General features: G+C 47.4%; 1 protein-coding gene across 1 annotated transcript; it reads right to left on the bottom strand.

The window, feature by feature from the left end:
* Positions 1 to 11,425: 11,425 nt before the first annotated feature.
* On the bottom strand, positions 11,426 to 25,353 carry DUSP15 (dual specificity phosphatase 15). The gene is made up of 7 exons (XM_077832339.1): positions 25,333 to 25,353; positions 19,850 to 19,883; positions 16,714 to 16,796; positions 16,096 to 16,145; positions 15,044 to 15,118; positions 14,101 to 14,272; positions 11,426 to 11,638 (listed from the first exon to the last, which is right to left on the bottom strand). Exons 1-7 carry the CDS (start codon positions 25,351 to 25,353, stop codon positions 11,426 to 11,428), a joined length of 648 nt encoding a protein of 215 aa, XP_077688465.1.
* Positions 25,354 to 25,385: the final 32 nt, after the last annotated feature.

The raw sequence follows: 25,385 nt of genomic DNA, 5'->3' as shown, positions 1-25,385 counted from the left end.
GTTTTGTGTAAGGACTAAGGGGCTGGAGCCCCGCGGCCCAGGGGATAAGGGGCTGGACCCCCCATCCCCAAGTAACATGGGTCAAGGAGCACCCCGCTTTCCCGGGACCGTGGAACAGGGGCCTCCAACCTCCAGGGGACTGGGATGGGGATTGTTCTCCCCCAGGTGGCATGGGGCTGGCCAGGGCTGGATTACCCAATAGGCAGACTAAGCACCTACTTAGGGCACCAGCAAAGCAGGGGGCAGGAAAAAAAGTGAGACTTTTTTTGAAAAAAATTGATATTTGATATTTCAAAACAAGCATCAAAGTAATCATCATGGGAAAAATCAGAACTTTGTTAGACTTCCTTACACTGCACTACACACTCCTCCCCCGTTTTTCTGTTCTCTTTTACCACACAAGTCAAGCTCTCCAAGAAAAAGAATTGGATTTGAAAAGGTGTGCAGACCTCTGTCAATCATTAGGAGACCCCTTACACACTTTGAGGAATTCAGAGGAGCAGCCGGTCAGTCTGTATTCGCAAAAAGAACAGGAGGACTTGTGGCACCTCAGAGACTAACAAATTTATTTGAGCATAAGCTACAGCTCACTGCATCAGATGCATTTGAGGAATGATTTTGAAAGATTTGAAGACCTATCAAAAGATGTCTTGCCTGATACTAACTACAAAGAAGCCCAGTCCTGCAAGCGAATCAGGAAAAAACAAGCAAATGATAGCAGTGCAACAGAAACAGCATTGAATCCTAGAGACAAATTTTGCATATCTACTTAGTACACGACAATTGATACGCTTGAAGCTCATATGAAGAGGAGAGGTGAAGTGTACAAAGAAGTATCAAGTAGATTTTCTTTTCTAAACAATATGGACTTATCTGACGAACAATATTCACAAGGTTCCCAAAAGCTCGTTGACTCAGACTCTGCTGACTTGAACATGAATCTCTGTGGAGAAGTACGGCAGTTCCACTGTTATGTGCGTGCAAAGTTTAATGAAACAGGAAAAATGAAATTCAGTCACACTGATCTTCATGGCACAATATTGAAAGGCGGAATACAATGTGTATTTCCAAATGTAGAGATCGCACGACGTATTTTTCTAACATTGATGCTTACTAAGCTCTCTGCAGAATGCTCTTTTTCTCAGCTGAAAAGAACAAAAAACCCTCAGAGAACAACAATGTGTCAGGGCAGACTTGATTCACTTTCCCTATTGTGTATGGAAGCGGACATGCTTCGTCGAATCAGCTTCGATGAACTTATCCAGAATTTTGCAATCAGAAAATCTAGAAAGAAGCTGTTTTAATTTCAGCATACTTGTAAGTTTTGTGTCATTTCGAAAAATAAAATTTTATTTTACGGTATAGCATTGTTTTTATTTTGAATTATATATGAGGGGGGCACCATAATCTTTTCAGTGCTTAGGGCCTCTAAAGGTCTTAATCTGGCCCTGGGGCTGTCACTAGCCAGACGGCGACCCCTGGGTCAGGGCCTAGGTTCTAGCGCCCACGATGTTAGCTCGGTCCATACCTTTGTGGCTGGGACCAGGGCAAGGCTCAGTTACTGCTTCCTGCCGCCTGTAGCGCTCAGGGGGGTGGGGAGCACGGGTAGAACAGCACTGCCTATGCAGGGAAGGTCGCGGCCTGTGACAGCTCTTGAGGAAGAGCCTGTCCTAACCCCATCCACCAACCTGAGTAGAGCCTGGCAGTGCAGCAGTCTCTCCAGGGGCTACCAACAATGGGTTGCCTGCTAGCTGTGGGTCTTTAAGAACAGGTGGGAGGACATTGCATGGCAACCATATGGAAACCTGGACCCAGACCTGGTTGTTGCCTGGGTCCAGGTTTCCCTGTATTTCCTGCAGCTCCTTGCTGAGGCTGAAAGCCAGAGGTGCTGGGTTATTATTGGTCTTCTCCTGTGAACAATCAGCTTTTTCATTTTTTTCATTTTCTATGCAGTAAGGAAAATGCAGCTGGTTTGGCCCTGTGTCAGTCACCAGCCGCTCATTGTAAAGCTACCGTTCATCCCTGTCACCTTCGGAGTTGTCTTGCTCCCCCGCCCCCTAGCCTGAGGCTGTAACTGCGGTTTCAAAATGGGAAACAATGGAGCAAAATCTATAAATAAAAAGGTGACCTTGTCACTGTCAAGCAAGTTACCAAGAGACGGGTGCATTTGGGGCTATAGCTGGTAATTCGCTGACGTGAATCATTGAGCCATTTCCAGCTAGTAACTGGATAATAACGGAAGGAGCCTCCCGCTGAGCCATGGGCATGGACAAGCTCTGAAGGTCAGGCCTGTTTGCCCGTTACTAATGTGTTGGTAATGGAAATACATTCAGGAGCTGGAAGATGACCAGTGCTGGGCCGGCTAGCGTATGGCATTGGCTGTGTCTTCATGGCCAGAAGCAGAACATTGCACAGTGAGAGAGCCCTGTAGTTTTTAGCTCGATGTAGCTAGTGTGACACAGCCATGCCCAGGTGGGTATATTGCTCCATGTCCAGCCATCTTCTAAATATTCCACCCAAGGGAGGACATGTGGGGTCTCTGCTGAAAGCTAAGTCCTGGGCATTGCAAGAGGTTTGCTAGAGGGAAACAGTTTGAGAGCCACATAACACGTATCAGAGTAGCAGCCGTGTTAGTCTGTATTCGGAAAAAGAAAAGGAAAAAGTGGAAAATTTTCCACTGAATGCACCCGATGAAGTGAGCTGTAGCTCACGAAAGCTTATGCTCAAATAAATTGGTTAGTCTCTAAGGTGCCACTAGTCCTCCTTTTCTTTTTACATAACACGTAGAATATTATGTTCCAAATCCACTGGGAATGCAACCTGTCACCTGACGAGAGGGAGGCTGAGAGCTGACCCAATCAACATGGGAACAGTGAGCACCCGTGGAGACAGCCTGTATTTACTGTCTCAGCAAGATGCAGGCTGGAGGGTTTACAAAGACAAATGAACCCCACGAGAGTTCTAGCTGGAGGGGGCTACCTGGGCTAAGAGACAATAGTTGTGATTGTGTAAGAGCACCGGAAATGGCCCAAGTGGTTTCAGTTACAGAGGAGTGACTTGACCAGCCGGCGCTGTCTCATGAAAGTTGAGTCCTAGCTTCTGGAACTAGAACAGTGCTGCGAGAAATGACCCGTGGGTGAGAAATACCTCGTCAGACAGGAAGGTAATTTGGTATGAAGTACTGGCTACAGCGTGCAGTTTACGTTGCTCTTTCCCCGTACCCTCATGTTTCCAAGTCCTTCTCCTTGCTTTCAGCTGAATCTCTATTTCCAGCTCTGTTAAATGGTCCAAGGATGTCTGTCTGCCCTGGCACTTCACAGCCCTCATCATTTTCGGTAAGACTCGCTGGCCCATTCAGTCCTTGAGCAACACCATCACCACTTAGTGCTGGTTCTGATGCTGGTTTGTGTGAGGTGGACACTTTGGCCCATACAAATTTGTCAGAGCCCCACCAGACTCATTTGGCACAGCCCCGTGACAGGGTGCGCTGACCCCTGCTGGAGCAGGGAAACAAGGGGTTAATTCCCAGCAGGGCCTGGCCTGGAACCTGTTACTTGCCATTTGGTGTGAGAAAGCTTTCAGCTGGTGGGCATTTAACCAGGAACAGGATGGAAGCGAGGGAAGAGCTTACTCAGAGGGGAAGGGGACTGGACAGGAACAAAGCCAGAAGACCTGGCATGTCCCAGGACTGGACTCTCCCTGGAGAGGCTGCAGGTGAGAGGCTCAATCGCGGGTTCTGTTTGTTGGAAAGGCTGGAAGGAGCCTGCCAGGGTGGTTGCTGGCCTTTGGGGGCTGGGGCTGTAGTTTTCCTTGGGATGTTTGTTCTGTCCTTACTGGGGAGCCGGATGCTGACATTCCAGGGAGCCCTGCTCCAGCCCTCAGAGTGGCACATTTTAGTCATCACCAGCAACCAAGAGGCCAAAGGCTCGTGTCCCGCTGGTGCCCAGCAGGGAAGTGCCATTTCACGTCTCTGCCTGACCCGGGCCTGGCTAGATGCTTTTCAGTTCTGAGTAAGAGAAAGTAGCCTGAGGTCTGAGGGGGCAGGTGTGGGGCTCCTGAAACCCAACCAGCTCATTTCAATGGAAATCATTGAAATGAATAAGCCACGGCACGCCCAGGCTGACTGACACCCTTGTGTTCCCCCATCTGTCCCCATGTGCCATAGACTCCAGGGCTCTGTTGATCTGGCTTTGGATAGAGACCACTGGGCTCTGGAGACACTGAGACCTGCCCAGCCTGCTCTCCGGGGCCCCTGTGCATAGCTATGGGTGCTAATTGTGCTTGGGTTAGCAATGGGCCTCCCCATGCTGTTTAACTGGGCCTGACCCTGTGCAGTGTGGAGAAGGGGCAATGAGCCTCTCTGCAATGGACCGTGCGGATGGACCAGCAAGAGACACCCCCACCCCCGGACTTCAGTAGGCTTCAGTGCTTCTTTGAAACATCTTTAAGTGCCAGGGGACCTGTTCAATCAGCCCTGCCTGTGCCATCATTAGCTGCCTTCCCTAAGGGAGCGAGACTCCTCCTGGGTCAGGTGGCAGCATGATGAACTCCTGGGCCTCACAGAAGGGCCGAGAACGCAGTGTGGGGCAGGAACCCCAGAGAGCAAGTTTAGCCTGGGAGTCAGCGTTCTGTCCCAGAACAGAGAGACTTCACGGGAGCCCAGGAGGCTGGGTGGTAGGGGGAAGAACTTTGTGTTGGTCTGGGCTCTCGTTACGTGAAAGGAGTTAAGTTTTAGTGATTTGGCTGAAGGGCTGAGCCATGGCACCAAATCAAGCCTGCGTGGGGAAGGCTGAAGGGCCCCGCCTGGGAGGAGAAAGCTGAGGCAGGGAGTGCCTGAAGCGGCCCTACAAGGCAGGTGGGCCCTAGGACTAGGGTGACCAGATGTCCCAATTTTATAGGAACGGTCCCGATTTTTGGGTCTTTTTCTTATATAGGCTCCTATGACCCCCCCCCCATCCCTGTCCCGACTTTTCATACTTGCTGTCTGGTCACCCTACCTAGGATGGATGCCCAGGCAGACGGGATATGTTTCTGGAGCCCTTGCCACCCCTCTGGCAAGCCGGAGTGTTTCTGATCTGTTCCAGCAGGGTGGGTATTGTACATGGGACACTACTGAGCCAGAGTGATCACTCTCCTTATGGAGTGGGCCTGATCTGGCACCTCCACCCAATCCCACTGAGAGTCAGCTGTACCCCTGCCTGCCTCCCAGGGCCTGCTCCAGCTCCTCTATTTAGCAAAGGCCAGGGGAGCTTTCTATTGATGTCAATGGGACTGGGCTCTACATTGCCAGTGGGTTTGGATGGGTGTACCTGTGGGCAGAGCTAAGACCAAAGGATTTCCTGAAGGATTTGCCTGGCAACGAGGCAACTGCCCTGCAAGTGTCACAGGCCAGGATGCTTCAAATCCCCTACGAGTCACAAAAATGGGGCACTAGGAAAAGCAAATAGTAATAATGTGACAGGTTTCAGAGTAGCAGCCGTGTTAGTCTGTATTCGCAAAAAGAAAAGGAGGACTTGTGGCACCTTAGAGACTAACAAATTTATTTGAGCATGAGCTTTTGCACTGAATGCATCCAATGAAGTGAGCTGTAGCGCACGAAAGCTTATGCTCAAATAAATTTGTTAGTCTCTAAGGTGCCACAAGTCCTCCTTTTCTTTTTAGTAATAATGTGGAATCCCTCCCACCTTGGTCTGGCATCTCGGTGCATTGTGTATCTCGATTGCAAGCTGCCTGGGGCAGGGGTCTTGGCTTTATGCTGTGATGTACCTAGCACACCCTAGCCACTGTACAGACACTGAATAAAGGCACCACTTTGGAGCCTGAATGTTTTGCCCTGCAGAATCTGCTGCTGCCATGGTGCTGCCCCCTAGGGACGTGGCAGATGTGCATTTCAGGGGGCTTGAGGGTGAAACTTCAGGTTAGGATCAATCCACTGTCACAGAGGATAAATGTTTGCAGGCAAAGCTTGCGCTAGTGACGGAAGGCAGGAGCCTCCTCGCTGTTAATTTCTGCGTGCACGCTCACTCTGTGTCACACGGCGCATGGGGAAGCTTTCGCTTGCATGAATTGGTTTCGAGGCTGTTGGGTGGGGGAACTCGAGCAGCACAGGAAATCACTCTTCTTACCGCACTCACTACGGAGGGGAATTCCACCAGGCTGGTCTCTCTGACGCAGAGAAATCTCAGTTTGACTCAGGCTAGGAGCCAGTGTCCCGGCCAATTTCCAAGAAAGGAAGAACAGGCTAAGAGGGAGGTGACAGTGATGTGTATGGGTGGTGGGCAAGCATGGCTTTTGACTCCAGCATGGTAACACTTTACCCAGGTAGCTGGCATGAAACACTGCTCTCTCCTCGACAAGGGCAATTCAGACCACTTCATTCCATCGAAAGGGAGTCAGTGAATTCATCATGTCTATTTCACTGAAGAAGCACTAATGTCTCTCCACCTCTCCTGTGAAATGTACCGTGAAGACCCCAAGGCATTAAACACCCCATTCCAGTAGCCTCCATAGATCAAATCCAGAGGCCAGGGGATAATCTGAGCCCATTAACTTGTCCTCCAGCCACATATAAATTGCGGAGCGTTTCATACTGTACATGTTCTTATCAGCCAGGGATTTCATGTGTTCTCCTAATAGCTGAGGCTGTGACATACTGAACAGGAGAGATCTAATTATCCCTGGTCTGGATTCCTAGGCAGCATTGCTCTATTCATTGCAGGAGGAAAGTGGGGCTGCGTAATAACCCTTATACTTTGTATGCTAATGAACTAGTGTTGCAAAAACGGAGTTAAATATTAACCCACAATTAATCCTGCCCTCAGCTGCACTTCAAATACACAAAATCACATCTACAAATATAAACACTTTTCTGCTTTACCAGCGAGGGCTGGATTTTAGTAGTTTAGGTGAATACTGCGTGCACAAAATATGCCTAATTGGTAACTGTGTTTGACACTTTTGCATGCAAACTAGGAAAGTGCATATGCAAATACACCTGCTTAGTTATATGTGTGCAGCTACCTGATCCAGGTGTGCAGCTGCATTGTGCATAAGTTAGGTGTGCAATTGCATATACACCTCTGTGTCTTCACTGGTTGAAAACTGGGGCCTGAAACTCTATAACTGGCCAAGTAAAGCAAGTTCTACGCTCATCTCAGTGGCATTTCTGCATCTGTAACATGAGAACTCCTGACAACTGCATCTGATCAATTCCAAAATTCCAGGGAAAGTTCTAGGCATCCATGGGCAGAACCCTATTGATTTTAGTCACAGTCGGAAAACCAGGGGAAATGGTGAACACGCTGCACCCTTTGCATCAGGTTAGCACACTCATCAGCTTCAAATAGGTCTGTTAATCGACTATAAAGCAAAGTACTAGGTGATGGTAGCCATTCACACCTTCTAGCATGATGGCTCCCCTCCTCTCCCCCCAGTTATACTCTAGTTCAAACCAAAATTAATTCAGGGAAGTCCAGTGTTGCCAGCTCTCATGTTTTAGTCATGAATCTCATGATAATTATTGTTTTCCTTAAAGCCCCAGCACCTAGAGTCAAGTGGGTCTGGGATGACCTCAGCCTTCATTCTTAAAGAAAAAGTAAGTTTCTAGCCCTTGTGGCTGTGGAGAAAGCTCCAAAATGTGACCCCAGGGCACCCTACAGGCTCAAAAAGCAGAAGGCAAATAATAAGAACCCCACATCTAGTATGTTTACATAATCTCAGGATTTTTGGTGAGCCTGAATCATGATTTTTGAACATGTGGGGCTGGCAATCCTGGAAGTCCTGTATAACACAGGCCATAGAAGGTTAGACTAGATGATCAGAGTGATCCCCTTGGACCTTATAATTTATGCATTTCAGCTCAGCCCATCATCCCAATGGGGTTTAACATGTTGACACCCTGAATGACTCCTCTCCCTGCCAGAAAGAAACTAAATAATAATGGGGAACATGCAATGGCTCGCCTGGGAGGAGAGTGTGGGACCCTGGCATGAGGAACATACCACTGCAGGCATGGGGGAATCTCCCTATGTACAAGTTATGAATTCTGGTTGATGCTTTGAAATTGCTGTAACATTGGATGCCTCCGTGCAAGTGGAATCCTCCATGTGCTGACAGGGCTGTGCCACAATATCTCCCAGTCCAGGGACAATGGAGGCTCGTTACGCCTGGATCGCTCCCATTCCAGTGGGAGCACCTCAGAACAATGGGATGGCTGAAATCAGAGAAACCAGCCGGCCACATTTGTCTGTGGAGCTGGAGTTTGAGGCCAAGGAATTTTCCCAGAAAGGGAAACCAAGAAACCAGGGAACCAAGAAACCACAACCATTAAAACCCCCAAAGGCTGAGGAATTGAAGAGGGGAACTCAGAGGAACGCGCAGAGACACAGGAAGTTTGGGTCAGTGGCTAGGAAGGAAGCACAGAGGGGCATGTTGAAGCAGAGAGGTCCCACGCAGTTGCATGACCTGCTATGGAAGAAGGAAACTCTCTGCACACGGGGGGACAGCGAGTGACTCGGAGGAGATGCGGTGTGCAGGAGGGACGAGTGACTGTTTTGGGAACTGTCTGCTTTCACTAGAGCAAAAAGAAAAGGAGGACTTGTGGCACCTTAGAGACTAACCAATTTATTTGAGCATAAGCTTTCGTGAGCTACAGCTCACTTCATCGGATCCGATGTAGCTCACGAAAGCTTATGCTCAAATAAATTGGTTAGTCTCTAAGGTGCCACAAGTCCTCCTTTTCTTTTTACGAATACAGACTAACACGGCTGTTACTCTGAAACCTTTCACTAGAGCATGTCCCGAAAGAGGTGAACGGTAAACCCCGAGTGCCTACATGGCTGGAGCCTTGGGAGAGGGTGGGCTTAAACTGGGCAGTCAGCACAGGGCCTGGGGCAGCTGGGCTGCGGGTCCCATTTCTGTGAGGGGGGAACAGATGGAGGTTGCAGCCTGTTCAGACCAAGGGACACGTAAGAGCAGACGCCAGGCCCAGTGCGGTGGGACCTGAACACTGTAGCCTGGGGACTGTCCAGCAAAGGGAGGGCTGGGTGCCAGGGGCGTGTCTGGTTTTCAGAATGTAACACTGCCTCCGGCGGGCTCTGAGCTGTTATCCAGCCTCTGCCTAGCATAAGAACAGGGCTGCTGAACAAGGGTGCGGTGTGGGCAACCCGGAGCCTTTGCCTAGCACGGGCGCTCAGACCATGGCTATGTCTACAGTACGAGCATGGGGCGTGATCTGCCCCGCTCAGATACAGACTCACACCTGGAGCTAGTGTGAGGGGCAGCAGCAAGCGCATATCCACTGGTCTCAGGAGGGTTTGCACTTGGCACTGCTCAGCCATGCCTCTGCTGTCACTCCCTGTGCTATCCTGGCTACAATGCCCAGCACTGGCGTGTGTGCACAAGCAGGGGAATCATGCTTGTAGCTCACAGTGTGGGCATAGCCAAGGGCAACACCCATAGGAAAATGCTTGGCACTGAAGCATAGAAACCCAGCATGCTTATGGGGCACGTCAAGATGACTGGTATTCCATTCGTCTGCTGTAACGCCAAGGGAGGGTTAAGGCACCAGAGTCCTCGGTGCTGCACAGACATATAGGAAGAGAGAGCCCATGTCCTGAGGAGCCTGAGGCTACGAATCCCACCAGCTTCATGTGTCCCGCCAAAGAGCTCCTTGCACAGGAATCTCCCAGGTGTCAGGCAGCAGCTGTTCTGATGATGTTCTGTCATCTGATTTTATTGGGTAACGTAGAGGCAGGACTATGGGGCCCAAAGGTGCAGGTTTGTTGGGTATTTAACTCCAGTGTGGCAGGGATAAAGTCAATGTCCTTTTGCTAGCCGGGCGCCTGGTGCGCTTGCCGGGTATGTCCAATTGCTTTGGCAGTCTGCACTCGGGGACACGGCTGTGTGAGTTCTTTATTCCACTCTTTTTTAGAATTGTACTTTCACACATGGGCCTCCGAGCTCTTGTCACCCAGGACTGAGATGGTGGGACACTGCTGCCATGGGAGGTGCAGTATTAGAGTCAGGACAGAGGGTGAAGGGGGACACCCCTAAATAGAGTTGTTTTTACACTAGTTTATTAACTTTAATGTCCAAAACAGCTGGAATGATGTCTGGCTCTGATCCCGAGCTCTGTGCAGACAGAGCCCCATGCCTGCATAGTCTCCTCTGATGTCCATGGAGCTCTCTGCAGATGCAGAGGTTCTCGTGGGTGAAGCTCCCTGCGGGACTGGGGCCATGGGCTGTGTAAGCTCTTCAAGGCAGAGAGTTTGTCTCTTTATTTGCTCTGCAAAGAACCTGGTGCACATTAGGCACTGTGTAAATAAATTAGCAGTAAGCATGAATAATTAATGTCCTAGTCCACTCTGCTGCAGCCGCATGGGAGCGTTGGTGGCAGGGATGTTACATACTCCCAAAGGCTCTTTCTGGCTCCAGAGAGCCTTGCTCACTCCCAGTCTTCCCCAATCATCACACCCCCTTTTTCCGATTGAACTCTGCCCTGTGCTGAAATGTACATAAAACTCTGCACTGAGAAGAAGTTTATTAGGAAATAAGTATGTAAAAAGTCTTCAAACAAAATGGCTTCATATTCAGCTCTAGCAATAGCTGGCCCTGTGTTAAATATTATTTGCCCCCTGTGGGAGACCGCACCAGGATCAGAGGAAATGGAGTGCAACCCTGTTAACACACAATTCACTCTTGATTTCTACTTAGCCTGTTGCCTACATTTGGACCTTTGCCTGCATGAGAGCTGTCTCCTGGCTGGTGTACTGGGTCTAATGGAAAACACACACACACTTCTTATCAATCCCCCTGGACAGTGGAAACCACTTGCTGATGGAAAAAGTTTCATCTATAAAGAGACATCCCCCCACGCTTCATTTTATTTTTATGGGTTCAGTGCAGCATTTATTGAAGTATTAAAATCTGCTGCCGAAGTCCATCCCTGGCAGCTACTTTCCAATACAGTCTCTTAGCGGCAGGAAAATCCCCTCCTGCACAGCTGTTCTGATCTGACTCAGTAAGCTGGGGCTCAATGCTGTGTGCTCAAGGCCGATCTGTTCACTGATGATGATAGTCAGTACATCTAACCCTCCCAGTGCCCTTTGTATATTTACTAACCAACCCTCACAGCAGCCTGGGAAATAGAAACATAAGAATTAACCCCCCACACGTTAGATGGGGAAACTGAGGCAGATGTTTGGTGACTTGCCCAAAGCCACAGAGGAAGACAACAGAGCTTGGATGGGAACCCAGGAGTTCCTGGCTCCCAGGCCTGTGCTTGCTCCACTGGACCGTACCTCTCCCCTGACATACAATAGCAGGGGTGTCCCTTTCCAGGCCTTGGTGTTTGTCAGTCTGATATGTTAGGCTATGCACTTTCCAAGAATGCCTTGCTTCCCTCCTCTCTGTGCCTCAGCTGAACTCACTTCAAACAGGTGGGGATGCAGGAGAATGTCTGCTTCACCCGCAGCAGAAAGGGGACTGTGTTCTTGATGTCTTTGCTCCTTGGCACCAGTCCCTGCAGGGGTCCATCTGTCCTGGATGTGCCTTCTCTGTCTGCTGGAAGCAGGAGCCTTATCTCCTCCTCATCATTGAAAGTGTTGGCTCCATATCTCTGCTCCAGGTGTCTGTGAATCTGCAGGGTGCAAGGAGAACATCAGAACGGTCAGGTTGGGTCAGTCCAAGGATCCATCTGGCCCAGTATCCTGTCTCCTGACAGCGGCCAATGCCAGGTGCTTCAGAGGTTTGTGATGGCCCAGTTCAGCTGGGTCACAAAGTGTGGAATTTCTGACGCTGAACATGTGCTGTAATATACTGTGGCCTATTCTCCTCTCACAGAGCTCCTAGACCCCTCTCCTGTCTCTCTCTTGCACTGAGCTACGTGTTATGGGCCAGATCCTCATCGGATATAAATCTGGGTAGCTCAATGGAAACGAATCGCGATACTGATTTGCACCACTGAGGAACTGGCCCCAGTAAAGGGAAATGTATTGGCTCAGTATTTAGATGGGTGACCTCCAGGATATATTGACGTGTAACAGGTGTTGATGGCTCTGTAGGTGGTGCTTTTCCTTTGCCATAAGGAGCAAACCAATAACCCAGCTTGGGCTGCTGCAGGTGCCATATTTCAAATGGACAGAAATCCAAGGTCCTGGGAATTGGTGATCCTGCCACGTTTGATACAAGGGAGGCCGGGAGGCGATATGCACGGTACTGGAGGAGCGGGAGAGTGTACCGCTCCACAGAATTGATTAGGATTTGGTCTCTCCTGCTTTGCTTTCTCTTTTCCTACTGACCCTCTCCAAGATGTGCCCAGGTCTTGATAGGTTCACAGATTGCAAGGCCAGAAGGGACCACTGTGATCATCTAGTCTGACCTTCTACATGAAACGTCCCCCAAATCATTCCCAGAGCAGATCTTTTAGAAAAACATCCAATCATGCTTTTAAAATGGTCAGAAAATCCACCATGAGCCTTGGTAAATTGTTCCAATGGTTAACTACCCTCACTGTCAAAAATCTACACCTTCTTTCCAGTCTGAATCTGTCTAGCTTCCACTTCCAGCCACTGGATCATGTTAGAGCTTTCTCTGCTGGACTGAAGAGAGCATTATTAAATATTTGTTCCCCATGTAGGTACTTGTAGACTGTAGTCAAGCCACCCCTTAACCTTCCCTTTCTTAAGCTAAGTAGACTGAGCTCCTTCAATCCATCACTCTAAGGTGTGTTTTCTAATCCTTGAAACATTTTCATGGCTCTTCTCTGAACCGCCTCTAATTTATCAACAGCCTTCTTGAATCGTGGGCACCAGAACTGGACACAGGATTCCAGCAGCAAACACAGAGAGGTAGAACAACCCCTCTGCTCCTGCTCAAGATTCCCTGGTTTATGCATCCCAGATTCACTCTTTTGGCCACAACGGCACTCTGGGAGCTCATGTTCAGCTGATTATCCACCATCAGAGTCACTACTTCCAAGGATAGAGTCCTTGGCCAGTGTTCTTTGTTCCTAGATGAATACATATCCATTTAGCCATATTAAAATGCGTATTGTTTGCTTGCATCCAGTTTACCAAGTGATCCAGATTGCTCTGAATCAGTGACTTGTTCTTCTCCGTTATTTATCACTCCCCCAATTTTTGTGTCATCTGCAAACTTTATCAGTGATGATTTTATGTTTTCTTCCAGGTCACTGATAAAAATGTTAAATAGCATAGGGCCAAGAACCGATCCCTGTGGGACCCCACTGTAAACATACCAACTGGATGACTATTCATTACATTTTGAGACCGATCACTTAGCCAGTTTTTAATCCACTTAATGTGTGCCATGTTAATTTTATATCGTGATAGTTTTTTTTTATCAAAACATCATTTGATACCAAGTCAAATGCCTTATAGAAGCATATCTATTAGTTTGACAGAATCTATTTTCTATAAACCCATGCTGCCTGCATTAATTACAATACCCTCCTTTAATTCTTTATTAATCGAGTCCTGTATCAGCCGCTCCATTACCTTGCCTGGGATCGACGTCAGGCTAGCAGGCCTGTAATTACCTAGGTTACCCAGTTAAATGGAGCAAGGAAGATGCCCTTGGTTTGTGCTTGTGGCCATGTGAGTGACCAATAGGAAAGAAGTGGCAGGGCAGTGCAGCACGTCAAGCAGGCAGTGAGTGCTACCGTGACCTGCTGGGGACCTGGTCCAAGCTGCAGGCTGCACTACCGCAGGCAGGAGTCGGGGTCCTATCGGCCTGGCGAGGTGCTAGCCCTGGTGGCCTGGCCATATGCTGTGTTTGGAAGGAGGGGGGATTGTGTGGCTCTCTCATTGGGAATCTCTCTCAGGACAGCCTATCTCTTTCTGTGGGGGATTATAGATCTCTCTGATGCCTTTCCCCACCATTGGATCCCACGTCTTGATCCGTCTCTTTCTAATGACCACCTTTTCTCTCTCTTGTTCCGAGCTCTCCCTTGCTCTTTGGGGATCCAGGTCCCGCTCTGGATTCTGAGTCCTTCTCTCCCTGGGCTTGCGCAATGCCTGGGAAGCGCTATATAAGGACTGACCACAGTCACCATGGCTATACGCAGCCTTCTGCTCTCACCTTTCGTGCAGGGCCGTGGCCGAACACCTCCAGCTGCTGCCTGAAGCCAGGGTTGGGATTGGCAATCGGTCGCACTGCTCTTACCGCCTGCAATACCTCTTGCCAGCTTAGCTCTGTCACTGCCATGACATAGGCAACAACAATGGTGGTGCTCCGGGAGATCCCCGCAAGGCTGGAGTCAGAAGAGGGGAAAATCAGGGCCTTGATTTTGCTGTTTCTTCCTCATTCCCACCCCACTCACAGCCATCCTCCTTCAAGCCCATCCCCACCCCCACCACCATGCCCTCCTTCTTTCTTCATGGCTACTTCAGTTCCTCCTTGGAGGGGGGAGGGATAGCTCAGTGGTTTGAGCATTTGCCTGCTAAACCCAGGGTTGTGAGTTCAATTCTTGTGGGGGCCATTTGGGATCTGGGACAAAAATTGGGGATTGGTCCTGCTTTGAGCAGGGGGTTGGACTAGATGACCTCCTGAGGTCCCTTCCAACCCTGATCTTCTATGATTCTCCTGAAGACGGGACACTTTCACCATGACCTCAATTAGATCTATACACACATTACAGCCCCTAGAAGAAGTGAAAACATGAGCCACTTCCTGGAGTCCTGCCCCCAAATCGGTTCCTCTTCCTCTCCATTACAACTGAAACTAATGCTGCCCTATCTGCTTGGTAAACAGTCCTCTAACCCAACGGCATCCTTAAATCAAGCGGGGTTGGGGAGACACTCGCATGATCTCTGTCTCCAGGCAACACCCCAGTCTCAAGCGAGGTTCACCCACAAGCAGAGCCCATCAGCACACACTTGCTGTGTTTAGTAAGCTGAGCCCAGCATGTGCAATCTGTTTCCTACAAAGCCTGGGCCTTCTGGGGACTCTGCTGCCCAGTCCAGCTTCCACTGCACTGTACTTGGGAGAATGCTGCATGAGGGTCATTGGAAGGGAGCATTACCAGTGAACAAGGCAGTTCCCTCCATGCAGGCGACAGTAGTGGATAAAATTGATACATTCTTTAAAGTGCTTCTTGCTAGCAGGAAAAATAAAATAGAATGAAGACTCCAGGCTAGGGTGACCAGATGTCCCGATTTTATAGGGAAAGTTCTGATTTTTGGGTCTTTTTCTTATATAGTCTCCTATTACTGCCCACCCCGTCCCGATTTTTCACATTTGCTGTAAGGTCACCCTACTCCAGGCTGTGAAATAGGATTTTACCAGGAGCCGCAGGTGCCCCATGGTGCGCAGGGCAAGGCGAGCAAACTAAAATAGTGATCACTGCTTCTTTCCTAGGCACCATTCACAGCTGCTGATTTAACAGCGTGGTGCATCAGTGCTTCCAGAAGAAGTAGCCGTGCCAGGGGGCTGATGCTCCAGGCTATTCAGCGCACCCTGCAGCAGAGGGCTCCAAAGCAGCAGCTGCCAGGCTTCCGGAGGGCACCCGTGCTCTACGCACCAGTCCAGGCACAGCCGAAGACTGAGGGGCACTTTCCAGGAGTTAATGAAAATGAGCCAAACTCTAGCCTCAGGCAGCTTGTCTGTTTGAGCCCTCGGTTAGTGCTCGCATACCTCAGTGCTGAGTGCATCGCACACAACCCCAAAGCCCTGCTCTGTTATTCATACCTCCGAAGTAGGACCCTTTTCCCCTCCTCCACCACCCCCGCTCTTATTCAGCTAAGCATGCTACCCCTCCCTCGCAGTGGTCTGTGGCCACTGGATTCTCGAGTGGTGTCTGCCATCCTGAGTTTAGGGAGCCTGTAACTAGCTTGTGACACCTCTCAAACTAAGCTCAGGCAGGGTGTTGCATTGTGACTGTGACACCGTCCCAGCGGTATGGTATGATTGTTTCATCCTACAGGACTCTCTGGCAAGGTGCCATCCTGAGTGTCCACTGGAGACAGCTGGTTTGAGGCCTCAGCAGTGCAGTTAGTGCCTATCCCCCAGTTTGTCCTGCAAGCTCCAAGGTTCCCCGTGACTCTGATTCTGGAGCAGCCTTGGCTTGGAACTTACATGTTGGCCTCGGGTGTATCTGGCAGAGGAATGCGAAGATAAGTCATTTCCTGAAATGCACAAAATGCACAGGTCAAGGTTAGGACCCCCGAGAGATCTGAAGGTCTTATTTTCCCAAAGGGCTGCCCCCAGAGCAGCTCACTCTACAAAGACACCTCCCCTTTAGCCCTTTAGTTACTACTTCCCTACCCCAACCCCAGCTTTCCCATGACAGTAAAGCAAGTACCACCTCCCTCTGCTCCTGAAAATACCTCCAGAGTCCAAGGAGCAATGTCCACTATCCATCTGAGAATGCAGACCACGGAATGAGTGATCAGGGAAGGAAATCAGTGACTTTGGATAGCGATGGGATAAACAGAGATGAGGACACAGTGATCTCTAACTAAGGCCAAAGAGCAGACAGTCCCTGATCATTTTGCTTTCTGAGCGTATCTTTGGGACTCTTAGATTTGGGGGCTATAGTCACAGGAAGGCTGAAGGAGCAACCCAGTTCCTTTGAGACTGTTGAAGGGTGGGTAGCTATCACTGTGGCTTTTCTTCTTGAGGGAGAAGGAGGATGTTAGGGGCAAGTGGATGAGTAGAAGGCAGAGGGGTGATGTTAGGGTCTTAGATACCTACCTGCAGTAGTGGCTGGGGAGATTCATGGATTGAAATAATGTGGGTGATCTTATTCCTGCTCAGTTGCTCCAAATCTTTGGCATCTGAAAGAAGGGAAAACACAGTGAGTTTGCAGTATGTACTTAGTTATTACACGTCCCACGAGCATGCCTGCCGCACCCCTGCAGACAAATAAGCACGCACACACCTTGCTGCATAGAAACACATAGCTGCATGACACACACACACACACACACAGGTGCCAATACACACTGCAGGCGAGCAAATGCTGCCACAGCTGAAAACAACCTATAAATCGCTATGTGCATGCACGCACATTACACCAAAAGACACCTCCCTAAATGAACACGCACCCTGCCTGCTCACACCTGAGTGAATTCAAACGCACCCCAACATGCCGCAGTGTAATGAACACATGCTTGGAAAAATGTGTGCAAACACACATGCAAACACAGTCGCATACCTGCTTGCAGCATGCACACATCCAAATGCTCCCACATGAAGGGACACACTCTTACCCAACATGCAAACGTAGCATAAATACTAGCAGCTTGTATTGCTGCATGTACAATTTACCCCATCCATTAACAGCAGCAAAGGAGCTGCACCCACTTACAGCATGTCTGAGAGCGGCCCCGTCGGCCTGAACTCTTTAATGTTTGAACTTATCTCAACGGATGATTGTTCCCCAATTCTCCTGACATACGCTCAACTAGCTTTGTTGCATTTGTCATCTTTCGAATTGTACCTACCTGAATGAGGATTCCTAGATGTCCTCCCCGTTCCCACAGAACAGTGACCTAGCTTCTCTAACAGGTCTCAGTATTTTGTGGTTCTGGTCATTCGTTCAGGACCTAGGGTCAATCTTCTGGAAGGTGAGCATGCTGTTCTGGCCAACTAAGCATCTTTGCAGCAGGTTTTTCTCTTATGATTTTAGCAACTGTTAGTTTGCAAGCTGCTAGTTAGGCACTGCTTTTTCCCATCTCAAAGCTTTGGGATTCTAAATGTTCAAGTGGTATCAAGCATTGGCTTGTAGTTCTAAAGCACCGTGTGCTAATGGCACTATATAAATATTTAATACAATAGAGAATCTAAGAGAGTCGTTCCATGTCAGAATTCAAGGGGGGTGGAGGGGAGAGCAAGAACTACCCATCCCTTTATCTGTTTGTATTACCTTAGTATGGGGGTCTGACATGATGGTACTTAGACTGACATGATTTTAATGTCCAGTGTTTTGTGACCTACCAGGACAGAGGATGCTTTCAGTTGGAAAACATGTCTCTAGCTCTGGCAGTTCACAAGATATTGAACTTTAAATCTATACCATGACTCCCAATTTCTTGGTTGAGCAGTGCTCTTGTGGCACCAGTCCAAGATTGAATGTAGCAGGCCTTGGACTTGCTTTAACCCTTCTGGTTAACCTGGAGTCTGAGTATTCTGGATGCTGTCTACTGTAGATATTGGGCTCAGTACAGGATAAATGCGTGAAATACTCTAGTCTGTGATATACAGGGGGTCTCACTGCCTTTCAGAGTCTTCGTCCAAACTACTTTCGAATCCGCTGTGCATTGGACAAAGGCTTCTGAGAAGGCTTTTCAGTCGATGAACTGCCTGTCTTAATGCACAGAAACAAAGTCAATGGCCTTCTTGAGACAACTGAGTGTCCTATCAGATGTATCTTCTTTTGAGGGGACTGTATCATAGAAGATTAGGGTTGGAAGAGACCTCAGGAGGTCATCTAGTCCAACCCCCTGCTCAGAGCAGGACCAACCCCAGCTAAATCATCCCAGCCAGGGCTTTGTCCAGCTAGGGCTTAAAAACCTCTACGGATGGAGATTCCACTGTATCCTCTCCTAGCAAGGGCATGGCCTCACTCATTGACTAGGCCTCTTCCACCTGTAAATCCTGAGATCCTATAAGTTACTGAGGCCCCTAAGGGGGAACAAGAGGAAGAATTGTCTTGTTTTCCCTTCCCAGATCTCCCGCTCTGAGCCTGTGGAAATAAATGGTTACACTCTGCTGCTCATGTGCCATTGTCATCGTAGAGAATCACAACGCCTGCAAACACCACACAGTGAGATTTTGCAGCAGGCGGCCAGCTGGGTTTCTGACACCCTTCGCCAGAGGGGAAACAGGTGACCACTGGTACACTGCATGAGCTAACAGGTTTCCCTGTCTACTGCTAGTTGTCTATAGGGCAGAAGAATTGCCACCCCCAGTGCTGTGATATTTATAGCTGGTATCAAGACGTTGTGTCAGAGTGGGAGAGGCAGAGTCATGGTGTTGGAACACAAGACACTCGGAGTCACACATGGGTGGTACTACTTCATGATGCCCAGAGTCAGTATGGCGCTCTTTAACCCTTTGGGTGCTTGTCCTGACTGTCACCTTGCTCCCCAACATCCTCACAGCTGTGGTTCACGTCCCTGAATTGAACAAGAGCCCCTCCTACCTGTCTAGCTTTTTACGCCTCTCTCTGGGCACCACAGTTTCATGTCCCACCCCTGCACCAGGCTGAGAACACTGATCACACTGGGGAATAAAGCAGGTGAGAGGAGAGCGCCTCTCCCAAGCACCAGGGGAAGAGTGACAGATGGAGAAAAGGGAAGAGGGGAGAGGAGAGCAGAGGTAGGTAGGAGAGTAGGCAGGGCCTTGCAGGTGAGGATGTGACACTTGAGTTAAATGCAAGAATCAGGAAGTGAGAGGAAGGGATTCTTGCAGGGGTGCTGACACCTCTCTGCCTGCCATGATGGAGACAATGCCTATGACAGAGTGACCCAGGAGCACAGGAAGCTTAATGAGATATGATGGTGCTTCTTAATCACGACCAAGCCAGGTAGAAATCTCTCTCCCACATCCATGCAGTACAGAACAATCCCTGTCTTCTGTAGGACAAGTTGTGTGGTTGAGCATCTCTAGCTCCTCTGGATGTCACCTCTCAGGATATTAATCACTTTGATACCAGTGCTTCTGGTCTAAATAAGCACACACAGTGTTGTCAGGGCCTGGAGAGAACAAGGCTCCCTCGTAATGGGGGACAGTGGGGCAGAGGACTACATACATGTCATGCAACACAGACTATCGGTAACTTTCCAGCTCAGACAGTTCTCTGGGTGCTCTCAGCAGTGCTGCTCACCTATGAAGTTCCCAAGGTAAAGTCCAGGGAGAACCTGCAGGACACAAAAGAGAAGATTCAGCCTGAAAGAGGGTGACTCCTGGTGTGTTGCATCCCTTCCCCACCCTCCCATCCAGCATTCAGAGAGAGAGGAAGCATGTAGCATGCTTGCCTCTCAGAACAAGCCAAGAAGAACCAAAACAAACAAAGGAAACCACCACTCTGCACCACCAACCCTCCCCCTTCTTGGACCCCTGCCAGTGAAGTCACTAACAAGCTGCGTGGATACTTTTCAAAGACACCATAATAGAAGCTCAACTTAAATGTATACCCCAAATTAAAAAACACAGTTAAAGAACTAAAAAAGAGCCACTGTGGCTTAACAACCATGTAAAAGAAGCAATGAGAGATAAAAAGCCATCTTTTAAAAAGTGGAAGTCAAATCCTAGTGAGGTAAATAGAAAAGAGCATAAACACTGCCAAATTAAGTGTAAAAATGTAAAAAGAAAAGCCAAAAAGAAGTTTGAAGAACAGCTAGCCAAAAACTCAAAAGGTAATAACAAAATGTTTTTTAAGTACATCAGAAGCAGGAAGCCTGCTAAACAACCAGTGGGGCCCCTGGACGATCGAGATACAAAAGGAGCACTTAAAGATGATAAAGTCATTGTGGAGAAACTAAATGAATTCTTTGCTTCAGTTTTCACAGCTGAGGATGTTAGGGAGATTCCCAAACCTGAGCCGTCTTTTGTAGGTGACAAACCTGAGGAATTGTCACAGATTGAAGTGTCACTAGAGGAGGTTTTGGAATTAATTGAGAAACTTAACAGTAACAAGTCACCGGGACCAGATGGCATTCACTCAAGAGTTCTGAAAGAACTCAAATGTGAAATTGCGGAACTGTTAACTATGGTTTGTAACCTGTCTTTTAAATCAGCTTCTGTACCCAATGACTGGAAGATAGCTAATGTAATGCCAAAATTTAAAAAGGGCTCTAGAGGTGATCCCAGCAATTACAGGCAAGTAAGTCTAACGTCAGTACCGGGCAAATTAGTTGAAACAATAGGAAAGAATAAAATTGTCAGACACATAGAAGAACATAAATTGTTGGGCAAAAGTCAACATGGGTTCTGTAAAGGGAGATTGGGTCTTACTGATCTATTAGAGTTCTTTGAGGGGGTCAACAAACATGTGGACAAGGGGGATCCAGTGGACATAGTGTACTTAGATTTCCAGAAAGCCTTTGAGAAGGTCGCTCACCAAAGGCTCTTACGTAAATTAAGTAGTCATGGGATAAGTGGGAAGATCCTTTCATGGATTGAGAACTGGTTAAAAGACAGGGAACAAAGGATAGGAATAAATGGTAAATTTTCAGAATGGAGAGGGGTAACTAGTGTTGTTCCCCAAGGGTCAGTCCTAGGACCAATCCTATTCAACCTATTCATAAATGATCTGGAGAAAAGGGTAAACAGGGAGGTGGCAGTTTGCAGATGATACTAAACTGCTCAAGATAGTTAAGACCAAATCAGACTGTGAAGAACTTCAAAAAGATCTCACAAAACTAAGTGACTGGGTAACAAAATGGCAAATGAAATTTAATGTGGATAAATGTAAAGTAATGCACATTGGAAAAAATAACCCCAACTATCCATACAATATGATGGGGGCTAATTTAGCTACAACTAATCAGGAGAGAGATCTTGGAGTCATCGTGGATAGTTCTCTGATGACATCCACGCAGTGTACAGCGGCAGTCAAAAAAGCAAACAGGATGTTAGCAATCACTAAAAAAGGGATAGAGAATAAGAAGGAGAATATCTTATTGCCCTTATATAAATCCATGGTACGCCCACATCTTGAATACTGCATACAGATGTGGTCCTTCATCTCAAAAAAGATATACTGGCATTAGAAAAGGTTCAGAAAATGGCAACTAAAATGATTAGGGGTTTGGAACGGGTCCCATATGAGGAGAGATTAAAGAGGCTAGGACTTTTCAGCTTGGAAAAGAGGAGACTAAGAGGGGATATGATAGAGGTCTATAAAATCATGAGTGGTGTGGAAAAAGTGAATAAGGAAAAGTTATTTACTTGTTCTCATAATATAAGAACTAGGGGCCACCAAATGAAATTAATGGGCAGCAGGTTTAAAACAAATAAAAGGAAATTCTTCTTTACACAGGACACAGTCAATCTGTGGAACTCCTTGCCTGAGGAGGTTGTGAAGGCTAGGACTATAATAGGATTTAAAAGAGAACTGGATAAATTCATGGAGGTTAAGTCCATTAATGGCTATTAGCCAGGATGGGTAAGGAATGGTGTCCCTAGCCTCTGTTTGTCAGAGAGTGGAGATGGATGGCAGGAAAGAGATCACTTGATGATTACCTGTTCTGTACACTCCCTCTGGGGTACCTGGCATTGGCCACTGTCAGTAGACAGGCTACTGGGCTGGATGGACCTTTGGTCTGACCCAGTATGGCCGTTCTTATGTTCTTAAGGATGTGACTCTGGGAAACTGCTGTTGCTTTTTAAAATAATCATTAATAATTAACAACAATTTGTATGTTGCTAGTGCTTTTCATCCGAGAACCTCAAAAGTCATTTATCAATTAAGTCTCAGACCCTGGGGAATTAGTACATAGTTTCCCCATCTCTAAAACAGGGATATAATAAGGCACAGAAGTTACAGGACTTGCCCGAGGCCAACTATGAAGTCAGTGGCACAATCAGGTACAGAACTCAGCAGTCCCCTGCTCGGACCACTAGATCACATTCCCTCCTCCATTTAGCCAAATAGTGCCAGTCCTATAAGAAGTCCTTCCTTTTCTTTCTTTTTCTTCTGAAAAAAACTTGTTCCCAACACAAGAATAGCAGGCCAGTTTGTCACAGAATTTAGGAACACAACTGCATGTCTGATCTGTGCATGCAATCATGGTAATTGTGCATTCAAATGAGGTGCACATTTTGCACATGTAATTGTGCCCCTAAACTGTCTGAAAATCTAAAGTTTTAAATACTTTAATTCCCACAATTACTCAATTCCAGTAATCTACCTACTGTATTTCCCATAGTGAGAAGACATCTGTTGCAGACTTAATTTTGATAGGGACAGAATGAACTTCCAAACCGTAGGTTGGAAACAAACATTTCTTTACCTCCCTTACAAATAGCACCTTAGACTATTAGAAGTGAGACGTTTAAAAATTCAGTGTACTCATAACTTCTTTGTTTACATTTTTACATTTCTCTCAGCCTGGACAATGAAAACTAAAGGAGTCGTTTTCACTTTTCATAGAAATGTAAGGTTGGATAAGACCTTGAAGTCATTGAGTCCAGCCCCCTGTGCTGTGGAAGGACCAAATAAAGCTAGACCATCCCTGACAGGTGTTTGTCCAACTTGTTTTTAAAAGATTCCAATGATCTTCCATGACATCCCTTAGAAGCCTGTTCCAGAGCTTAACTACCCTTACAGTTAGAAAGTTTTTCCTAATGTCTAACCTAAAATGTCCCTTTCTGCAGATTAAGCCCATTACTTCTTGTCCTACCTTCAGTGGACATGGAGAAGAGCTGATCCCCATCCTCTTTAAAATGCCTCTTAACATATGGAAGACTGTGATCAGATTTCAGAGTAATAGCCGTGTTAGTCTGTATTCGCAAAAAGAAAATGAATGAATGAATTCCGATGAAGTGAGCTGTAGCTCACGAAAGCTTATGCTCAAATAAATTGGTTAGTCTCTAAGGTGCCACAAGTACTCCTTTTCTTTTTGTGATCAGATTGTCCTTCAGTTGTCTTTTCTCAAGACTAAAGATTCCCAGGTTTTTTAACCTTTTCTCATAGGTCAGGTTTTCTAAACCTTTGATCCTTTTTCATGCTCTCCTCTGGACTCTTTCCAATTTGTCCACATCCTTCCTAAATTGTGGTGCCCCAGAACTGGACACAGTACTCCAGCTGGGGCCTCACCAGTGCCGAGTACAGTGAGACCATTACCTCCTGTGTCTTGCATACAATGCTTCCGTTAACACACCCCAGAATCATATTAGCCTTTTTTTGCAGCTGCATCACATTGACAACATCCGATGAAGTGAGCTGTAGCTCACGAAAGCTTATGCTCAAAAAAATTGGTGAGTCTCTAAGGTGGTGAGTCCTCCTTTTCATTTTGCGAATACAGACTAACACGGCTGCTACTCTGAAACTCCTATTCAGTTTGTGGTCCGCTGTAACCTCCAGATCATTTTCAGCAGTATGACCACCTAGCCAGTTATTCCCCATTTCGTAGTTGAGCATTTGACTTTTTTTTATCGTCAGTTTAAAGTTCTTGATGCTTCAGTGGTTGGTTTGCAAACACTGCAGGGGAAAGCTTAAAACTAGTTTCACTTTTTTAAAAAAAAAGTAAATTTGGAAATGTTTCTATTGACCTCATTGTTCAGAAGAGTTTTTTTTTTTTTTAATATTTAAAATTTGGATCAAATTTATATAGACAATATGCCTTTTACAAACTAACTTTCAGCTATCATAGAAATTAGATGCTAAGAGATTGCTGTAGTGAAAGGACACGTCTAAAGGGGAAACTGCAGTAGCTATGTATCCAAGAATGTCCTTATTACACAATAACGTGTCTCATTCAGTCCTACTCCTCCGTGAAATGCAATAGTTTGATATATTGCACCCTTCATCCAAATTATCACAAAACTCTTCGCTGTGCAGTGATAGTGCAGAGAGGGAGACTGCTTTAAAAAAAGGGTTAAGAATGGAGGTTCTTATACAGGCAAATAAAGTCACTTCCTTGCAACTTGGGAAAACTTCACTGAAGGGGAAGCAGTGGCTGGCCTCTCCGATAAGCTATGCCCTGGATATTGTATACAGCAAAGCCCGTGGTGTTAGAGCAGCTGCTACTGGGAATGCTGAGAAGCCGAGTGGTGCAGTACAAAGGTCACACCTTACAGATCTCTTGTCATGTGCTTATCTCATCTAGTTCTCTAAGGTGGTGTAGAACTTTTCTTTCACCTTCACAGGGTAATGTCCTGGGCCATGCACTGACCTCCTGGCCTCTCTGGTGGCACTGCTGTAATCTCCTGGGGAGGAATCCCAGGATCACCATTGATCAGCTCTGATGTCTGTCTACTTATTGCTTGCTGTCTTCCTAGGGTAATAGCACAGTTGCTTAGAAACCTTACTGACACGCCAGACCTGTACTAAGGACCTTGCCTACTGACTTACATGACTGCTAAAGAATCCCCATGTGGTTTCTTGTCCACCTTTGCTCAACCTGTAGTTAAGACCCACTTCTACTAGAGAAGCTGATTTTTGCTGGTCCCTTAAAGTAGATTTCACTGTAAAATTAAGCATACATGAGGGTGCCCTGAAATCTAACATGAAGTGGCGCCTGGCTCTTGCTTTCCAAGAAACGGAGTCCAATAAAGAGACCTCGCACCCTAAAAGCTCTGAAAAGCCTGTCTCAGAGGGAACAGAGATCCACAAAACTAGTGTCTCAGAGTGTTTATCTTTACCTTGTTCATGCCATTTCCCATGGTGTAAAGCAATTACTGTGGACGGCAAGGGG

The sequence above is a fragment of the Eretmochelys imbricata genome, chromosome 13 (genome assembly GCF_965152235.1).
Source record: "Eretmochelys imbricata isolate rEreImb1 chromosome 13, rEreImb1.hap1, whole genome shotgun sequence".
NCBI lineage: Eukaryota > Metazoa > Chordata > Testudines > Cheloniidae > Eretmochelys > Eretmochelys imbricata.
The sequence above is the reverse complement of the archived record's forward strand: the minus strand, read 5'-3'. Positions and strand labels throughout refer to the sequence as shown.

What these genes read in the sequence shown, in the direction of transcription:
- DUSP15 (XM_077832339.1), bottom strand. Translation starts at nt 25,353, where the DNA reads ATGGGAAATGGCATGAACAAG. An exon ending in TGGGAAATGGCATGAACAAG is followed by an intron (nt 19,884 to 25,332) that starts GTAAAGATAAAC and finishes TGTGTCCTGCAG; the next exon opens with GTTCTCCCTGGACTTTACCT. An exon ending in CTCCCCAGCCACTACTGCAG is followed by an intron (nt 16,146 to 16,713) that starts GTAGGTATCTAA and finishes TGTGCATTTCAG; the next exon opens with GAAATGACTTATCTTCGCAT.